Source organism: Pteronotus mesoamericanus, unplaced genomic scaffold (genome assembly GCF_021234165.1).
Source record: "Pteronotus mesoamericanus isolate MK-2021 breed Mesoamerican mustached bat unplaced genomic scaffold, CSHL_Meso_final contig_130, whole genome shotgun sequence".
Taxonomy (NCBI): domain Eukaryota; kingdom Metazoa; phylum Chordata; class Mammalia; order Chiroptera; family Mormoopidae; genus Pteronotus; species Pteronotus mesoamericanus.
This window is the reverse complement of record NW_026555060.1, coordinates 29,541,173-29,562,380: the sequence shown is the minus strand read 5'-3', so window position 1 is coordinate 29,562,380 and position 21,208 is coordinate 29,541,173. Positions and strand designations below refer to the sequence as shown.

The following is a 21,208-nucleotide window of genomic DNA, read 5'->3' as shown; positions in this document are numbered from 1 at the left end:
GGACAAATACCAGCTGCGAGCCGGAAAAAGGTGGGGCCTCGTGCCCTGGGCCCCCAACGCTCGCGAGGTTTACGTCAGTTTGGCACCAGGAAGCGAGATTGAAAAGGGAAGCGGGATGGGAGGGGGCGTGGGGAAACTCCTGCACATGCGCAGAAAGGCCTGTCTGACCGACCTTCAGCAGGGCCATTACCACCATGTTTTCTCGGGCGGGCGTCGTTGGGGTCTCGGCCTGGGCCGTACAGCCGCAATGGTATGGCAGCTTGCGGTAGGAACGGGAATGTTGCAAGGGATGGAAGACCTCGATGAGAGAGAATGGGAATCGGGTGCAGGCGAGTGGGACGGAACAGGGGTCGCAGGGCCAGCTGGGCCCCTGGTTCCACGGAGGCCCTGGGAGGCTCTGGCTGAAGGAAGCGCCTCTTAAGTCGCAAGGCGCACGCGAAGGAGCTCGAGAGACCACAAGGTCACGCCACGTTTCCTGAGGCGGGATGGGGCGGGGTGAGGGCCACGAGGAGTTGTCATCTGGGACCTCGGGATTCTTTAATCAGAATTAATTTCAGGGCGGCTTTGTATTCATTCATCTGAAAAGTAATTCCGAAGCGCCTGCTCTGTGCCAGGCAAGGAGTGTGATGCAGTCTTTCCCTGGGCGCACAAAGTGAGGGGGAGGGGAGGACCCAAGGCAAGGTCTAGGGGAAGGTTAAGTTGTGCTTTATGTCCTTGACGCCTTTTGAAACCACCCAGTGTTGGGCAGAGTTTGTATGGGCCAGTGTAGAGCGGAGTAACACTTGTAAGAGCTGTTCGATTCAGTCAGAACGTTTATTAAGCACCTATCACGAAGTAGGTGCTTTGCTGGGGCACTGGTGAATCAAATAAGTGCCCTCGTGGGCCGATGGAAATTGGGGTGCAAAAGGGACCTTAAAAATATGTTGGAGAAGAAGAGAAAGACCTTGCACTATCTCGAAACCATTATGCTGAAGCAGTAACCCTGCAAGGTCATGAAATTGTCCCAAAGTCCTGAGAGGAGGAGGGGGTAGATGTAAGTGCCTAACTGCTGTGCAATTTTCAAACATTTTAAGCATTGGTTCCCGAAAAACAATTGTATGTTAGAAGGCCTAGGAGGAATAGGCAGATAAGCAATGGCTTGTGGTAGGACCATATAGTAGGATGAAATGTCTCGATGCTAGACAAAGTCTGGGACAATTTCAGACACAGTACTAAGGAGATTATTAGTTATAGACTGGGTGTAGCAGTTCCTTGGGTTTACACTAAGGGAGTTCTAAGGAGCTGTAGCACTAAACTAGATTTCTGTATCCTAGTTTATGTGACTATATTATATTATAGAGACTATAAAGCATTAATTGAAATAGGTATGTTTTTCATTAAGCAAAAAATTTAAAGCAATAGACAAGATGTTCAGGGTAATGAGGTAGTTTAGTGTGATGCGAAATACCTACATAAAAATGTTGGTTGATTTGCTTTGGGAGTCCGTTTTTTCCCTTAATACTGAAAAAGAATATGTGTATTAGGAAGTCACCTTTGTTGAATTCTCAGTTGTGGGCCATTTGCTAATCACTTGGCACACATTTGTTAGGTGACTGGTCTGCATTAAGTTGCTAAAACGTGGTCATAAACTAAAATATAGACACTGTCTTATTGAGTTAGCCTTGCAGGACAGTTCCTGGCATACAGTGGTGCTAGGCAAACATCAACCCGCCTGCCTGCCTGCCTTCCCATCTAATTGTGTATTATTAATGTTATCTGTCAATATTTTTAAAACCTGAAGTGGGACCCAAGTTGATCTTTTAAAAATGTAAAGAGTTTCTGAAATAAGGACAAAAGATTTTACATAAAATTGGAGAAATAACTTTTTTTTAACCCTGTAAGAAAATTTGAAGATCTTTTCATTAAAAATTGTTTTAAATAAGAGCTCTTTAAATCTGAGATGCGTAATGCCAAAGTAGGGCCTAAATTGGACCTTCAGTCACCAAATGAAGGTCATAGTCTGGATATTAATCTCTTTGGAATATTGGCTTTAAGTTAGTAGATTATGAATATTCATCAAACATTGGTGTTCCACTGTGGAAGAAAGCATGTTCTGTCCTCCCTGCACGTTTTCCATCACTCTCGGAGCCTGATTTCTTTCCTGTCTCTTCTGCCCTATGCCTTTCCATTCATTATAATTGCCCTTAAAATTCAGAAATGAAAACCATCTTATTGTTTAACACTGCACAGAATTAATTTCTAAGTGTAGAAAAATACCTTTGCTTTAACAGAACCATGAAGTGGCGTCTTCTTGGTTCTCTTTTGGTTATTGAAAACTTTTAAATGTGCAGTTGGGCGGTTATTATAGTTTTTGCTTCAGGGTGGCTTCCGTGCTAACTACATTAAGCATGAGGCTTAATAAAATCGTGATGAAATATTTTAATTGTTTACGGGATCAGAAAGTACCCTTCACTTTCACTTTTAGCATTTAAGAAAATGGGAATAAGAAATTTGAAGAAAAGAGTCTCTGCTTTTTCTGCCTCAAATTAAGGGAAAATACATCTCTATTTCCTACTGTTCCACATTCTCTAGAATGGAACATTTTATGATAGAAGACCAGTGGCCATAAATTGAACTATATACATTGAAAAGAAAGAGAGATGGTATTTCAGGAGAGAAAAGGAAGATTGTCATCTGAAAGCAAAAGCAGATATTTATTTGTAAATAAAAAATGGGAAGCAGCAAAGTATAGTAGAAGATGGACTGGAGCCAAACTGCTGAGGTTTGAATCCTGACTGCCACTCACCTGGCTCTGTGACCTTGGACAAGTTATTGTCTATGTATCTAAACCATTTACTTGTCCATTAAGTGGAGGGGGTGATTACTACACAATTAATGGATTAGTGTGAGGATTACATGAGGCGGTATTTGTAAAGAACTGATAGCAGTGGGAAACGTGCTGGTGTGCATCCAGATGTATCAATTGAAAAATGAAAATGAGTTTATAACTACAGTTCCTATGTAAAATATAATGTGAGAAGGCTTATGTGCTTGTGAAAGAAGACTCGATCATGGGCAATGGTGAAGAAGTGCGAGCAAGTCATTTTTTTTGGTTGAGGGGCAGGTGATGGACTTGCATGCGGGTATTCAACATTAGAATTAGACATACTTCATAATTTTCCTTTCCTTAAGAATTAGTGGATGCTGCTTCCTTAATTTTTATCTTATACAGCATTTATATGTTCCATAAAATTCTTTGATAAATCATTCATCTAGCAACCTTCCTGACATCCTCCATGCTGCCTTTTTTAGCTTTTCTAACAGTGCTAGATGGTACTAATAATAGTAGATAATGGTACTCCACAATCTGTGTGATTTTTCCATCCACTGTATTTGGTATATTTCTAGTTCCTCAGCGTCCTAAATGTGTATCAGGACATGATGCAATTTTCCAGAACGTAAAACTGATTCAAAAGTTTTGTTTGCAAATACTGTATATTCAATAGATAGACCAAGCCAGAGATTTCAGATTAGCTCATGGTTATTCTGTACTCAAATTGTACTTAAAAAAATAAAGTTGTAACATAAACTGGCATCTTTTTTAGAAGTAAATGAAGCAGGGTAGAGCAGTGGCGGGGGGCGGTAATGGGGACAACTGAAATTGAACAATTAAGAGAAAAGTAAGTGGAGGCTAAACATGAGAGCGCTTCAAAACAGGAAATTAGGGCATGAGCAAAGCATGAAGAATCACAAAAGATCCTACCTTTTCATACCTCATTTGGGATACTATGGAAACCAAAGTCATTGTGTTCATCCAAATACGGCATGCGATTCAGATTTGTTTCATGTCTTACTCTGACTAGAAACTTGTGTCAATTGAGTTGGAATGTCTGCCTACAACCATAATGTCCAAATGTCACTTTTTATAATCTGTAAATTTAGAATATTGAGAGTGAAAAAGTCGTTATACCAAAAAAGAAAGCTGTCCAAAAAAGAGGTCACTTTTCAAGTGCCATTTGTTAATGGAATGGTCATTACACATCAGATAAGTCTGTACTCAAAATAGTAGTGCCTGTCAGCATTTAACAGATTTAATCTTCAGTGGATCCTTTCTAACCCACCTAGTATTTTCATAAAGTCTCGTTCCTCTTATTTCCATATTTTTCTTTAGCAAAGGAATACCAGTAGTAAGATAAGTCAAGATTTTAAAAGATAACTTTTGGTTATGACCTTTCAGAATTATTTTATGCACATAAACACAATCACAACAATGGGATCATATAACATACCATTTCATAACCTGCACTTTAAAGTTATTAAAGACTTTATTTTTAGTACAGTTTTAGACTTACAGAAAAATTGAGCAAATAGTACAGAGTTCCATATACTCACACCCCACTTTGAATAGTGTTCCCAGTTATTAACATCTCGCATTAGTGTGGCATATGTACAACAATGAATGAATCAATATTATTTACTAAGATGCAGAGTTTAAGGCCACTCCTATTGTATAGTTCTGTGGGTTTTGATAAATGCATAATGACATGTGCCTACCATTACAGTATCATACAGAATAGTTTCACTGCCCTAAAAAAAATCTGTCCTGGCTACCACTGATCTTTCTACTGTTGCTGTAGTTCTTTCTGGAATGTCATAGTTAGAATCAGTATACGTAGCCTTTAAAGATTGGCCTCTTTCACTGAGTTAAAGTTAATATGCAGTTGAAAGTTCCTTTTTGTCTTTGTGGCTTGATAGCTCATTTATTTTTATTTCTGAATACTCCTCCATTGTATGGATATACCAGTTTGTTTATCCATTCACTCACATTGAAGGACATCTTGGTTGCCTCCAGTTTTTCATGCTCATGAATAAAGCTGCTATAAACATTGTGGGCTGGTTTTTGTGTAGACAAATGAGACGTTTGCAGCTCAATAGGTTAGATAGGAGCCTGATTGCTGACTCATATGTTAAAATTATTTAAGATGTGTAAGAAACTGCCAAACCATCTTCCAAATTAACCACAACATTTTTTCATTCCCACTGGTAGTCAATGAGAATTCCTTTTGCTCTACATCCTCATCGTCATTTGGTTTTGTCTGTTTTTAAAATTTTAGCCATTCTTACAGGTTTGTACTTGTACCTCATTGTTTTAATGTGCAATTCCGTAATGACATAGGATACTGAGCATCTTTTTATGTGCTTATTTGCCACCTGTATATCTTTGGTGCGGTATCTGTTCCAGTCTTTCGCCCACTTTTTATATTTCGTTGTCCATATTACTGTTGAGTTTTAAAAGTTCTTTGTATATGTTGGATAACAGTTCTTTATCAGATACATGTTTTGCAAATATTTTCTTCCAGTGTGTGGCTTGTCTTTTCATTCTCTTAACAGTGTCTTTTGAAGAGCAGAAGTTCTTACAATTAATAAAGTCCAGCTTATCATTTTTTTTCTTTCATGGATCATGCTTTTGGTGTTTTATCTAAAAACTCAGCCAAACTCAAAGCACCTAGGTTTTCTCCTGTGGTATCTTGTGGAAATTTTAAAGTTTTGTGTTTTACATTTAGATCTGTGATCCATTTTGAGTTAATTTTTGTAAATGTGTATGATATTGTCTAGATTACTATTTTTGCATATGGATGTACAATGGTCCAGCACCATTTGTAGAAAACAGTATCCTTTCTCCATGTAATGACTTTTGCTATTTTTTTCAAACTTAAATTGATGTATTTGTGTGGGTCTGTGTCTGGGCTCTTTTCTGTTCCATTGATCTGCTTAGTGCCACACTCTCTTGTTTTCTGTAATTTTGTAGGAAGTCTTGAAATCAAGTGATGTCAGTTCTCTGGCTTTGTTCTTCACTGTTGTGTTGGCTATTCTGGGTGTTTTTGCCTTTTCATATAGACATTAAAACTGGTTTATTGATAGTTACAAAGCAACTTGCTCAGGTTTTGATTGGAATTGTATTAATCTGCAGATCAAGTTGGAAAGAATTGACCTGTTAGCAACATTGAATCTTCCCATTTATGAATATGGAACCTCTCCAGTTAATTAGATCTTTCATTTCTTTCATTAGTTTTGCAGTTTTCCTCATATAGATCCTATACATATTTTGTCATGTTTATATACATGTTTGTTTTTTTAATTTAACTTTTAGTTTAAAATTTATCATCTATACCATTTTTAAGTCTACAGTCTATTTTATTTATTTACTTATTTTTTTTTTTACTTGAAATACCAATTGTTCATGGCTGGTATAAAGGGAAGCAATTGACTTTTGTATATGCTTTACTATAATTGATCATTAGTGTCAGGAGGTTTTTTTGGCCAATTCTTTGTGATTTTGTACCTAGACAATCGTATCACCTATTAATAGTTTTATTTCTTTCCTCCCAGTCTGTATACCTTTTATTTCCTTTTCTTTTCTTACTGTATTAGCTAGGACATCCTGTATGATGTTGATTAGCAGTGGTGAGAGAGGACTTCCTTGTCTTATTCCCAGTCTTAGGGGAGAAATTTCTAGTTTCTCACCATTAAACCATGGAGTCTTTTGTAAATGTTATTTATTGGGTTAAGGAAGTTTTATTCTATTCTTAATTTGCTAAGAGGTGTTTATCATGAAAATGTATTACATATGTCAAATGTTTTTTCTGTACCTCTTGATCATATGATTTTTCTTTAACCTGTTGATGTGATGGATATTACTTGATTTTAAATGATGAACCAGCCTTGCATACCTGGAATAAATCCCACTTAGTCATGGCGTATAATTCATTTTAATATATTGTGGAACTCAATTTGCTAATATTTTGCTGAGGGTTTTTGCCTCTGTTCATGGGAGATGTTATTCTCTAATTGTTATTTCTTGTTTTTATGTGGTTTTGGTATTACGATATTGCTAACGTCATGGAATTAGGAATGCCCCTCTGCTTCTAACCCTATTCCCATTTTTTTTTTCCTCTTTGGGGGTGGGGATGAACTATGTTTACTGATATTTACAAATCCATATCTCAAATCTCAAAACTTCATGTGTTTCTCATACCCATTGGACATTTCCTCCCGGTCCCATGGTCTTTTTAACTATATCATATTCAAGCATCAGTGTCTCCAGGGGGATCACCTGCATCCAGTTTAATTATCTTGGTTAATGATAAACACCATCCACTTGGGTCATTACATCAGAAAATTTTGGGTCATTCTTACTCTTCTGCTTTTCATTCTTAAGAACTTGATCTCACACTTAGTCTCTTGTTGGCTGTGCTCACATTTTAGTCTAGGTCCTTGCTGCTTTTGTCTGGAAGCAGCTGCAGCCCCTGTTTAGTCTCCATGTTATCAGTGTTCCAGTGTCCTTTTGTGCTTTTCACTGCCATCCAAGATACACTGAAAAACTAAACTGGTTCGTGGGCTTATAAACATTCGTTTCCTGATTCTTCAGTTCTTCCATGGACCTAACTGGGCCAATCCAGGTATTGTATGGATTTAAGGGCTGGAAGATAATTAATATTGGATAACATGTTGTCTTCCCACATAGGGCAGGGATCCTGTCATACTTATCTTTCACTAACACTACATTTAAGTCAAACCATTTTACTTTTATGCATTATACTTTAAAGATTGTAAAAAAAAAATCTAATATAAATTTTATGTAAATCTAAGTTTTCGTGAATCTTGTTTATGAGATAATAGTATGATGCTTGTGATCAGAGACCATGTCCTGAAGCATAGTAGCTACTTACTGAATTGAGTTGGAGAAGCTAAGAATTGGTTGGAATAAACTGTACTTTCCACATTTCGTTGTGTTAGAATGTATAACTGTTATTTGAAAAGATTTTAGTGAACTGAGAAAGTCAAGAAATGCTTTTTTTTTTTTAGAGGTGGCTGACCTTGAGAAAGGACTTTTCTGTTGGGGAACCAATATAGGCAAAAACAGTGGAGGTGGGAATAGAGTGGGTGTGAATGCCATTGTGACTTCAATGAACGGCTTGTGTTAGGTTAAATAAAGTGAGGCCTTTGATATGGGTTTGGTATCAGTATTAAAGAATTTAAAAATTAATATATACACATTAAGAATCCTATGTTTGAGTAGTTCTTTATAGGGTATTCTCTAAACAAACATAATAGCTTTGAAAGTTTTTCTTATATAATTGAGCTATTTTTCAAAAAAACTAAAACATTTTTAAAACCTTTATTCTTAGGATCCAGGCTCGAAATATGGCAACTTTGAAAGATAGTAAGTACTTTATCTCAATATGTGAATTAAGAGAAACTAAATTTTGACATATAATACTTTAAAATCATGCTCCTTTTTAAGCCTATTATATGTTTGTCAAAACTGACAAAATCTATGTCATATGTGTGGGGCATTGGACTTGGTTTAGAAAAGACCAGTGGAAGGTAACACGTGGTGGTTCAGATTCTACTGTCTGTAGAATGATAATGTGATAATTAAGGAACATCTATACTATTTGTAGATTTATTTAAAATGTTATGGAATATGTGATTTAAGATCATTTTCAATACGATTTAATATTTTAATGTATGATTTACCATTTTCATGTGTTAACAACCAAGTTGGACCTTTTATTAGTACTCATTCTAACATTAAGCCTAGTTTAGCATCATGCTGTTAATTGATGTTCTAAATGCTAATTATTCTACCTTGCAGTTTAGAAAAATATTGTATTTCAGTAAATTCACAAATGAAATTATAACTCTTTCATCTTAACACAGCACTTCCGTTTTTCAGTTACCAGGCGCCTGAAGTCAATCAAAAACATCCAGAAAATTACCAAGTCTATGAAAATGGTAGCAGCAGCAAAATATGCCCGAGCTGAAAGGGAGCTGAAACCAGCTCGAGTGTATGGAACAGGATCTTTGGGTAAGAGAAGAGTGTAATTCACAAATTATAAAGAACCATTTAAATAAAGAAGATCACTACTACTGACTTCTCTTTTGTGCTTTCCATGATGATGAGCCTGTTCTGAGTATTTTACATCTATTCATTTTTCTTTTTTTAAAATCTATTTTGAGAGAGAGGGGAAAGGAAGGAGAAAGAAAGGGAGAGAAACGTCTACGTACGAGAGAGGCATCCACCAGTTGCCTCTTGTACAACCCTAACTGGGGACCTGGCCTGCAACCCAGGCATGTGCCCGACTGGGGATCAAACCGGTGACCTTTGATTTCGAAGGCCGGCACTCAGTCCACTGAACCACACAAACCAGAGCTACATGTACTAATTTTTCATAGCAACCCTTTGAGAGTGGGAACTGTTTTAGTCTCCGTTTTGCATATGAAAAAAACTGAAGCACAGTGACATTGAGTAACTTACCCAAGATAGCATACCTATTATGTTAACTTTTTAAATATTCTGAAAAGTTTCCTACATTGTTAAGTGTACCATTGAAAGAACTTAGCAACATAGTGCATCAAACTCCAATGTTTGATTTCATCCTATTAGTTGTGATGTGTTATTTTAGGACTACATGGTGAGGAGGTGGTATGCTATGATGGGGAGTTGACCTAGTAATCATGGACATAGCTTATGAATACATATGTGACTGCAATGTTTAAACATCAACTGTAAAGAAAGTAAAATTTACAAATTAAAGAAAATGTGTGTGTATTGATATATCTGTGTATTAGATGTAAAATGTTCTGTGCAGTAGTTATCTTGTGCTCTTCCATAGTTTTTAAACATGCATTTATACTACTAAAGAAAATTTTCTGGAGGAAATGGTAGAGCACTAGGTCTCAGTGGAAATGGCTCCTTGCTATAAAACAACATACTTAGTTTCACCTATTGGAGAGTTGCTAGGTTAGGTTTTAGTTATTCTTATCAGCTGCAGCTATTTGATCTCATGTCTCCTTCCCTGCCTAGCACAATACTAAGCGTCAAGTTGGTGGCTCAGTAAATGTTTGTTGGTAAATTACTCTCTGGTTATTTATATGAAAAAGGAAAGTCATTTTATTTGCTGGTATGAAAAAATATAATAAATTTGTTACTCTCCAGAAGTCTATAACCACAAAATTATCTAATAAAGAAGAAACTGGCTTACATACCTGATCAATATTTGTGAAAAAATACTAAAATCCAATGTGAGGTTGCCAATCACCTTTTAAAGTCCTTCAAACTAAAAAAAATTAATAAATATTAAATGACTAATCATTGTAAATATTTAAAAATGTAAAGCAGGTATTTTATATTATGCAATATTAAATATAAGAAGAAACTTAAAAGGAAAGTTCTCTCCACTCTGCTGAACTTTGGAGTTGAGTATTCTCTCTGCTTTTTATTGAGGGTCTCAGATATTGAAATTTGAGAATCACTGCTCTATATTGAAAAAGGTTGTAGCAGCAGCAATTTTGTAGAAATGGGCAAATGTGGCGGCCATGAAGATGCAACTACATCGAGCACTAGCTGCTGAAGTCAGTTCTGCATTTGATTCCATTGCCATGCGTCTTGTGGCCTCCTGCTAGCCAGCACCCGAGCACAGATGTGGTCTTGGAGACCTGGGGTTCCCGGCAGCCTTACTGAACTCCTTAAATTCCACAGTGGTCTGGGAAGCTGCCCCTCAACCTTTCTTTTCATTGCTCAGACCTGTGTCATGGTATGATGGCTCTTTTGACTTCCTGTTTTCTCACAGGCATACCTCCTGGTAGATCCCTATATATTTTATCCTACTGAATCTTCCCTTGGCCTCTGCTTCTTGGAAAACTAGACCAACAAAATGAGGCTGTTAAAATAATCCCCAAAATGAAATTGGCATCATTATTTTAATATCACCAGTTTTTTCTAAATCCTCACTCAAGGATATAATTATTGATTTTTATAAGAGCTTGATATGCAGATTGTATAAGCAGCTCAGCAAAGATTCGCTTCCTGGTTTTTTGGGGGGGTGGGGGGCATTGTATACTGAGGGTTTACATTATTTAGAAGTCTGATACTAAATAAGTTGTTACCTCTATAATTCTGGCCTCATTAAAAGTTCTTTAATTGTACTAGAGATAATTTTTTGGTCAGTATTTAAGATAAAGTTGACTTTAATGGGCCTTTAGGGACCTTCGTCATACAGATTTAAACATTTTTGGTTTTAATCTTGATTGTAAATGGAATAACTACATGGGCAGTTTTGGTTATATTAGTCAAATGCCACCTAAATTTAAATGCATCATTTTGAAAACAGCTCTTTTGTAAATTAGGGATTACTGTATTTAGTATGAATTACATATAAAAATTCTTGCTTTTTTTTGTTTGTTTTTAAGCTCTGTATGAAAAAGCTGATATTAAGGCGCCTGAAGACAAGAAGAAACACCTCCTTATCGGTGTATCCTCAGATAGAGGGCTTTGTGGTGCTATCCATTCCTCAGTTGCTAAACAGATGAAAAGTGAGGTGGCTACACTCACAGCAGCTGGGAAAGAAGTTAAGATTGTTGGAATTGGAGATAAAATTAGGGGTATACTTCATAGGTAATTTAAATATATATATTATGGATAAAAAGGTGTTTATACCCTCTTTTGTTTTTATTTTTTCCAGTATACACTAGAATATATAGATTTCTCCCATTTTCTACTTGTGTTTTGCTTCTTCCTCCAAGCCATAAATGGAATGCAGTAGGAATATGAAAAGCTATTGACATTTTGAAAGATGAGGACTAAACTCTGAGGAGCTATCACAGTATGGAAATGTCAGAATGAACAATAGTTAATTAGGATTGTAAGAAGAAAAATAAAGGCATAGAGAAATACAAAACAGGAAAGACCTCATTATCATTCCTTAGTTCTATGCAGGTGCTGAAGAAAAGTAATAATCATGATGATGTATGGAAAACTTAATTCAGTGAACACCATCTCCCCCACAAACAAAAAAAACTTGACCCATAGCAATTTAAGCCTTGTTTCCTATGTTATTTCAGAAGAAAGATGCCATTATACTATCCTATGTGCTCTCTTGTATTTCCTGTAGGACTCATTCTGACCAGTTTCTGGTAACATTCAAAGAAGTGGGAAGAAAACCCCCTACTTTTGGGGATGCATCAGTCATTGCCCTGGAATTACTAAATTCTGGATATGAATTTGATGAAGGATCTATCATCTTTAATCGATTCAGGCAAGAAAATTTTAGAAATCAAAGCTTTTTTAATGTTTATGTTCATATTTTAAAATAGGTAAATGTCTGTTTAACAGTTTAAAAGTTATTTTGAACTTTATATTTTGTTTTGTCACTTGTAGGTCTGTCATCTCCTACAAGACAGAAGAAAAGCCCATCTTTTCTCTTAATACCATTGCAAGTGCTGGTATGTAGTTTTTGTATGACAAGTATTTTTCCACATAAAAGTGGAAATTTGTACATTTAGGGAAATAGTGTTTGTCAGGATGGCCTGCTTCAGCAGTAGCAAAATGATGTTGGGCTGTTTCCATCACAGTTTATTAATGGCTTCCATGATATATTAATCTGTGCATTGTTTGGCGACTCTTACCCTGTTCTTTAATTAATTGAATAAATAAGTATGTATTGAAGGCAATCATTAGATGTTTGCTGTCCTTGGGTTGGAGAGCCTAGCTAGACATTGGCTTTGCAGCCTATGTATGCAAACTCTATCTTAAACTAATTAATATGAAGCTCTAGAATAGAGATTTGAACAGTGTCCACAACTCATTTATATACATTGACCCAGTAAGTTCTTGTTTTATTGTTTGAATAAATTCACCATTGCCCAGTGAAGCATTCTAGAAACAGTATTCTGGAAATGATTTTATTTCCCTAAGGCATTTTCCCCTTTTGTGTATCACGTTTCATCTATTCTAAGATTGCACTTTTTTATGTCTCTGAAATTGGGATGCTTCTCCCAGTCAGCAGCATATCATTTTTAATTAGCTATGTTATTTTCTTAATTGGTACATCAGATATGGGTCATAACCTATAGCATCTTAAGTTTGATGAAAGATAGCAATGTTTTCACCATGTCACCCTAATGAAACATTCTTCTGCTCTCGTTTTCTTCACTGATACTGATTTCTCCAGTAATCAAAAGGCTGAGTTGAGATTTTTGTATTATACTCTACTAGTTTTAATTCTTAATTTCTTTATTGAAAAAAACAAAAACAAAACTGGCTTTGTGCCAGGCACTCAACTAGATGTTATCTAGACAAGTTCATGACCATAAAATGTAGTAGTTATTTTAAAATACCCAATGGTTTGTTTACATATTTTGCTGAAAAACTGCCATAATCTACAGTGTGGAAATAGATGAAACTATCATAACTGAGGCTTTTGACCTGTCTTACACCTATTTCTGCTCAGTAATTATAGAGGATTTTTATAATAGTAAGCCATTTTGATTAAAGCAGTCTTTGTGCTGTATCACTTCAGAAATATTTACCACTTGTTTTAACAGAGAGCATGAGTATCTATGATGACATTGATGCTGATGTGCTGCAGAATTACCAGGAATACAGTCTGGCCAACATCATCTACTATTCTCTGAAGGAATCCACCACGAGTGAGCAAAGTGCCAGGATGACAGCCATGGACAATGCGAGCAAGAATGCTTGTAAGCACACAGTAGACTTCTGGGAAAATTCATGCTGCGTGAGGAGCATGAAGACCCTCACAGCAAAAACATGACCATTCTTTAAGTAGGTCAGGAAGCAAGAGAACTGTGACTTAGGCCTGGGCTCTACTGCTGGTTCTACAACATTTTTGACCAAATACTATCTTTTTCCTTGAATTTTCTCATCAGAAAAGATAGAGAGGTAATACTGTCTCCCTTAAAGGAGGTATATCTTACTTGGTACGCAGTAAATTTGCAAGTACATGGAAAAGGTACCTCATGGGAAATTAAAAATATCATCTTGAAATTTTTGGAGGCCAACTTTGGCACCACCCTCTGCCCCCTACACCTGCAAAAAAAGAAAAAAAAAAACACCCCAGAATCCTATTGTTACATTAAGCAACATATATCTCTGAATAAATTAATGAAGCTCTGTTTCTAATTGTAGATGTTATTGTGTAATCTTTTTGTTTGTAGCTGAGATGATTGACAAATTGACTTTGACCTTCAACCGCACCCGCCAGGCTGTCATCACAAAGGAGTTGATTGAAATCATCTCCGGTGCTGCGGCTCTGTAAGTACTCATAGGTTGCCTTCAGAGGGATTTTGTTCTCATATCTCTAGGTCTGCTTTTTTAACCTTTGGATGTTTACAAGTGTTCAATTTCATTTTGTCTGTTAAAGATGAAATGGCCCATTTCTTAATCTTTTATCCTTGCTTTTAGGATATAAAAATTTGGTGAAAATGGAATCTCTGGTTTATTATGATTGTTTCAGGCTTAGTTTCTTCTTTCAGAAATCAATATATTGCTAGTTTTCATTTTCCTAAAGCATTAGGAATAGGGATGTGGGTAATTCAGTATCATTTATAAAATCTGTCTTTTTAAATTATTAAGTTTTTTTATATCAGTACCATAAGATAGTATACCATTTTCCTCAAGAGAATATTAATGTTTATGAAACCAGGGTTAAGATAATGAGACTTCTATTCAAAAAACTATTAATTGTACACTAACTATATGCAGAGTATAATTGTTAAAGGATGTAATACTTACAAGGCATTTATATTCTAATAGGATAAAAAAGTTGATCATTGTGAAGAAGGATCAAATGTGTATTAAGTTGCCTGACTCGTTCTTTATCCCCTCCTCCTAATTGGTCACCAAGTTCTCTAAGTTTTACGTTGTAAATAGCCCATGACTTTTCCCCTTTATGCTCATTTAATGCAGATCCTTGTCATTTTTCTCCAGAATTAAAAAATATGTATTTTGAGAGTCTTTTAAGTGCCTTACTCAGTGCTAGGCAGTGAGGATGTAGTAGTGACAATATTTGGCCTTAAAAAGCTCACAAGCCTTAACAGGAAAGATAGACATTATATTTGAAATTGCAGTAGAATGGGGGTCAGCAAACTGAGGCACAGAGCTAAGAATGGTTTTCTTATTTTTACTTTATTTATTTATTTATTTATTATTGGTTTGAGAGAGAGAGAGAGAGAGACATCAATTTGTTGTTTCACTTATTTATGCATTCATTGGTTGATTCTTGTATGTGCCCTGACCATATATCAAACTGCAACCTTGGCATATTGGGAGGATGCTCTAACCAACAGAGCTACCAGCCAGGGCCTGGTTTTCATATTTTTAAAGGGTTATAAAAAGAGAGGGACAGTATGTGACCCACAAAGCCTAAAGTACTTATTGTCTAGCAACTCACAGAAAAAATTGCTGATCCGGCGACGGAGTGGTATGATGAAGATAATAGAACCCATTCTCTCACATTATCATCCTGCAGAAACAGCTTAGCTTGATATATAAGTTTATGAACCTATAGTTTCTGGCCATGAACGCTCTCTGTAGTCTAGACTCTTACCACTACCATTTCTCACTTCCCTGGAACTTGAGCCCCATTAATCTACTTCAAGTTCTACAAACATACTATGCTCATTTACCTTCAGATTGGCACGTGTCTTTGCCTCAGATGGCCTTCTTTCTTCCCTTGCACCCTTGATACCTATTCAGACTGACTCCTGTTTATCCTTCCTAACTGAGCTTGGGGAATTCTTTCCTCCAGAGAACCCTCTTGCATAGTTTGGGTGGGGTACCCCTTTTCAGCATCCTGTGCTTCACTTTATCCGTACTTCACAGCATTTCATTAGGAATTGCCTTTGTCTGTGTGCTCCTGTGGCAGGGGAGGGATTGTCTTACTCACTTCTGTAGGCCCATCACCTGCATGTACTTCTTCAATGAAAGTTAGGTAAGTGAATGAAAGATGTGCCAAAACTATATTAAGTACTGGAAGTTGCGAAGAGGGAGAAAAAACATTTTATTGAATATGTGAAAACAGGTCCATATTTAAGAAGGAAAGGTTCATCAGGAAGGTGAAATTTAAATTCGTCCTTAAGAATTGTCTCTCTAGGATAGAAACTGGACAGAATGCCCAAGAGACACAAATAAAACTTACTGAGACCATTCTATAAGCTATTAGTTGGATCCATCAGATTTTTATCTTAAGGATCCCTCCTTGAAGATTAACCCATCACTCAGCCTGGTCACTGATGTTCTAGTAGCATCATAGAGTACAGTGCAATAATGAGTGGCCCTGCCACTTAGTGTCTTGATAGACTTGGTTAAGATACTCTGCAACTCAGCTTTGTCATTTAGAACATGGGGACTCATCCAAGGATTAAATAATTATATAACTCATTATTCTCCTTGTTATATGTCCTACTGCTAATGCTGAGCTGATTTCTTCTTGGATGGCAAGTGTGGGAAGGCCTGGAGGAAAAACTGCATTCTGAAAGTTCAGGGGGCTGTAAGAGAAAGAGAAGCAGGGTTCTTTCTTTGCTCTTAAAAAAAAATGAAAGCTAGAAATAAAGTGTGAGGATACACCTGCCAAATTGCAGACTACGGTCTTTCTAAATTAGAAATGTGGGAAACCTTACTACAAAGCAGCAAATCAAGGGAAATAAGGAGAGGGAGGTTAAGACATAAAACTGAGAAGTAATAAAAGAATTCCAATAATTGGAAATTGACTATTAAATTTTCACCTTTTAGAAAGATCTTCTACATCCTTTATGTAAAGTAAATGCTGGCTCTGACCAAGGTGGCTCAGTTGAGTGTTGTCCTGCAAAGTGAAAGGTTGCCAGTTCGATTCCTGGTCAGGGCACATGCCTGGGTTGCAGGCTAGGTCCCCAGTTGGGGGTGCACAAGAGGCAGCCGATCTATGTTTCTCACATAGATGTTTCTTTTCCTCTCTTTCTCCCTCTCTTTAAAAATAAACAAAATCTTTCTTTAAAAAAAAAGAAGTTAGCTCAAGGTTGGATTGGTTTTATGAATGGACTTGCATGCTTTCTAACCTATCAGTTTATTCTGGTTAAAGACTTTAATATTTAACACAAACACATTTGTTTCTTTAGTAATAAAATAAAAAGCATGAACAAACCGCAATATTTGAGGTGTCAAGTATTAGTGGCCAGCCTAAAATTTATAATATATTGTATGCTATTTATAGAAAAAGTAGTGATTTCAATTATGCTTTCAGTCTTGCCTGCATGCATGAATATGGCTTTACTGCCTCTAACCAGATTGAGATCTATAACTTTTTTTTAATATACTTGTTGACTCTGTTTTAAAGGACTGTTTTGGTAAGTTTGTGATATCCTCAAGGTAACAAATGAGGAAATAGACTTCTTTAGTTGGAAATTGTACATTAATTAACTAGCATGGATTGCCTTTTGACCAGCTTGTTTGTGTTTGTCTTTTTCTTCTAACATAATAACCAGGGATTAATGAAAGTCAAGTTTCATCCTCAGACAAGAGGTAAAGTGGTAATATTTCATACGTTTTCCCATACCCCTTCAGAAAAGACACCCGCCAGTTAGAGCTGAAGCTAATTTCGAGGCAGTGACACTAATGAGGGGTTTACTTTGCTAGGCCTGTTTACAGAAGCAGCCAGCTTATAGGAGCACATGGGTAATGCTGGGGACCTTTTCTCCTTAGATTTGTTAAGTAAACTTTAAGTAGAGAGAATTAGCATTATTTTGAGATATCAAATATAGGTTGGTGAAAAAAACAGCAAGATTCTCATCTTTTTCTATATTCATTCCATTCAGGTACCACACTCTAATATTCTAACATATATTCTTGAGAATGAGATTAAAACAGGGAAATATGTTATTATGAATATGGTCTTGCCCTCACGAATCCCATGAAAGGGCTCCCAGACCAAAATTTGAGAACAACTAGTGTAGAGTAACATTTTATTATGTAAAATCAGTTCTTTAACCCCCACTTAAATATGTGTCATCTCTTTTTCAAAATTTTTTTGTAGGTGGTTGTTACAACATTTATTAAAATAATGCCATGGGTTAATAGAAACAACAAAGAACCAAAGAGTTAAAACACAAGCTATGTAAAATCCCAGCTAAAATCCAAAAGTATCTAATGTATTCATTCATAAGCCAACTAAAAAGCCTAAGAAAGACAAGACACAAAACCTAATAAAGTATTCAAAAACAATTGGCAGTTTTCAGTTATCAAAATAGTGGATTTTGCATTTTATATCCTTTTTTCAAGAAAAAAATTTTTGAGTGTTACATAACATATATATAAAACAAGATAGAAAAATACATTATAAACTTGTAACAATGGCTGTAAATACCTTATCTTACATGTTTCTCATAGGCCATAAGTTGGTTATAGTACATACATAGCAGGAAACTACTAAGATAATAAAGGAGAGACAAAAATATATGTCAACTGTATAGTAACATACAAGCCAGCATTCCCTGTATTATCTCTTAATGTCATTGTGTTTTTCCAAAAATATTGCTTAATTTTTATTTGTTCTGTACTTTGTTTTTCAGGTAAAGAAGGAAAATTCAGCCAGCTGATTTGTTTTTAGCTTACTGCTGTCCTGGTCAGAAGAAATTATTGGTCCATTGTTTAAATTACTAAAGACAGCAAGATATTTGTAAATTATCTTACAATAAACAGCCTACAATAAAAAAATTCACTGTGTTAAAACTATTAATATGCTATTTTTAGGGGGTTTTGTTTTTGATAAGAATTTAAGAGGCTTTTCTGAAAGAACCTTAATTAAAGTCTGACCTCTTTGGGGTCAGGGTGGAAGGACGAGGTGACAGGCCACAATCTCAGCGCAGCTTCCATCCTTTGGCACCATCAAAGAGCAGTCAACACGATGGAGTAAAAATATGATTGCAGTCATTCAGTGTTCTTTGTATGTGGGATATAAAATTCCAAGTATATACTTAGCCTAAATAAATTTTCTAAGTAACTTTTGCAAGCACTAAGAAACATTCTCATATGATATTCACTCCATATTCACATTTAGATAACCATTAAGATTGGATTCCTAGCTGATACATGCAGTGAGTTGGCCATGCCAGAATATTGGGGGCTTTCCCCCCCTTATTGGTTTAAAATAAGGAAGTCAGGTTTATTTTTTGTTGTTGTTGTTTTTTTAATTACAAGAATAATACATTGCCCTGGCTGGTGTGACTCCATTGGAATGTCATCCCACAAACTGAAAGGCCATGATTTGACACCCAGTCAGGGCATGTGCCTGAGCTGCAGTTTCTGTCCCAGGTCGGGAGGTGTTACAAGAGGCTATGATCTATGTCTCTCTCTCCCTCCCTTCCCTTCTCTATAAAAATCAGTAAGCATGTCCTCAGGTGAGGGGTTAAAAAAAGTAATATATACAGAGGTGGGTAAAGATTGACAGTTGTGAATATGTGAAAGTTTATTCTTATATTATTATTTGTCTTTCCATATGAACTGTAAATTTACTTTTGCCCATCCCAATAACTTTCCTAAAAACTATGGAACTATAAAAAATATGTGAAAATAGAAAACCCATTCTCAAGTGAGCCACTTCTGGATGGGGCAGTGAGGAACAGCTGGCTGTAGGGAGGCACTGGGCAAAGTGTAGGGTGAACCAAGCACCCGATAGATGCTTTTGAGGAATGTCAACTGTGGACGGGGTGCTATGGGTTTTAAAGTTATATTGGCCCACCTCCCAATTCCCAGGCTAGCAGAACACCCCTGTGAGAATAAACAGGATATTCCAGACTGTAGTAGAAGGAAAAGCAGGAATGACAGCACAGCATAAGATAAACAATAATCTGTCAGGCTGGCTGCAGGTAACTTGGGTTCAGAAGAGGAGGAGAGTGAGGGACTGATGGCAATGCCCTCTGGGTGTCTTGGGTATGGGATGTTCAGTCTGCTGGTTGTCCTCTGCCTAGTGCACTGTTGTGCTGGGTTTTCTCTTTGCTTTCCTGAGAAAACAGGATAGCAGTTTAAGTTATGTAAGAAACATTACTAATGCAAACATTTTTTCATTGTAATTGCAGTGTTAAGATGCTTAGCCAAAAAAGAGGGGTATAATGGGCAAAAAAAATCAAGCTTACTCTTTAAGACTTCTTTCTATGTGTCTAAACTGCATAGCATGGTATGCCCATAGTCCTGTCCCAGATACCTTTCCAGGTTCATCTTGCCCCAGTACTTTTCTGTTTCTAATTTCTATTGTGGGTCATTGGTTCTTTCGGGGGGGGGGGGGATTATTTCTTTATTGCCATGCTTCCCTTCCCGCCCCCCCCCACCATTACAGGTGACATTCTTATTTTATATTAGTTTCAGGTGTCCAGCATAGTGGTTAAATGGTCGAGTTCTTTTTTTTTTTTCTAAATTTTATTTTTTGGTCACTAGTTCTTGAGGAGTCAGTCTAGATATCACTTCCTCCAGCTCTCCCAAATTGGGCTCAGTGTCCCTTATCACATTTTGTCATCATTTGCTTGTCTTTGTTCAAGACTATTAAGCTCCTATAGAAAAGTGTTTTAACTATCTTTGGAGTTTGAGTTCCAATGCATAGAAGAGATCAATAAATGTTATACTGAGCTGACGGTCACTGTTACACAGATCAAGCAACATTTAATTACAGACATAGCACTCATTCCATGTCAGGTTCTAAATATTTTTCAAATATTTAATTCTCATAACCTATAACATAAGTACCATTTTAATCTCCATTTTACACGTGATTAAACGAAGATTATATAACTCAATGAGGGTCACAGTTGGTAAGGCTGATGAGATTCTAATCTAGCCACTTTGCTCCAGAGTCTAGGATCTTAACCACTGCTCTATGTATATAAAACTATCTTGTCTATGTGTGGTTGGTAAGGCAAGTTAAATTGCTTTAGCTTGGTTTTTCTTGAGCGTGTGCTGAGTCTAAGTAGTGGGAAAAAAGTACACAAATTTTAATACTGCCATTTCCCCATATTGAGTATTGCTTTCCTTTATACAATCAGATGGTATTTAAGACCAGTGAAATTGATAGTGCTCTCTTACCCATCAGCAGTAACACAAACTTCCCTAATTTTAAATTGCAAACAAATGGTAGAAGTGTTACGTCACTAATACGCTAAGGAATCCTATCTCAAAGGAAAAAAGGTAAAAACTCATTTTTAAAAATGGCAATGAATGAGCAGTCAATTGTCTTCATGAGACTGGTAAAGATTGAAGATAGCTTTAGAGTTGAGGGAATCAATTTCATATACTGTTAGTGGAAGTTTGCAATCTTAGAGCAATTTGGCAGTGTCTTATTAAATTTCAAAAAGTTCAGTTTTAGTCGATTCCACTCCTAATAGTCTAGTCTACAGAAGTACT

At 36.4% G+C, this 21,208-nt stretch overlaps 1 protein-coding gene across 3 annotated transcripts; it reads left to right on the top strand.

Annotated features, from left to right (window-relative positions):
• Positions 1–130: 130 nt before the first annotated feature.
• ATP5F1C (ATP synthase F1 subunit gamma) lies at positions 131–18,532 on the top strand. Of its 3 annotated transcripts, XM_054593881.1 has the most exons (10): positions 131–250; positions 8,169–8,203; positions 8,720–8,851; positions 11,236–11,440; positions 11,937–12,080; positions 12,203–12,267; positions 13,369–13,524; positions 14,002–14,098; positions 17,305–17,341; positions 18,388–18,532. In XM_054593881.1, exons 1-9 carry the CDS (start codon positions 195–197, stop codon positions 17,309–17,311), a joined length of 897 nt encoding a protein of 298 aa, XP_054449856.1. In that variant the 5' UTR covers positions 131–194; the 3' UTR covers positions 17,312–17,341; positions 18,388–18,532. The 3 variants fall into 3 exon arrangements, with proteins under 3 accessions (XP_054449856.1, XP_054449864.1, XP_054449870.1); XM_054593889.1 differs by lacking the exon at positions 17,305–17,341; XM_054593895.1 differs by lacking the exons at positions 17,305–17,341; positions 18,388–18,532 and having other exon boundaries at positions 14,002–14,102.
• Positions 18,533–21,208: the final 2,676 nt, after the last annotated feature.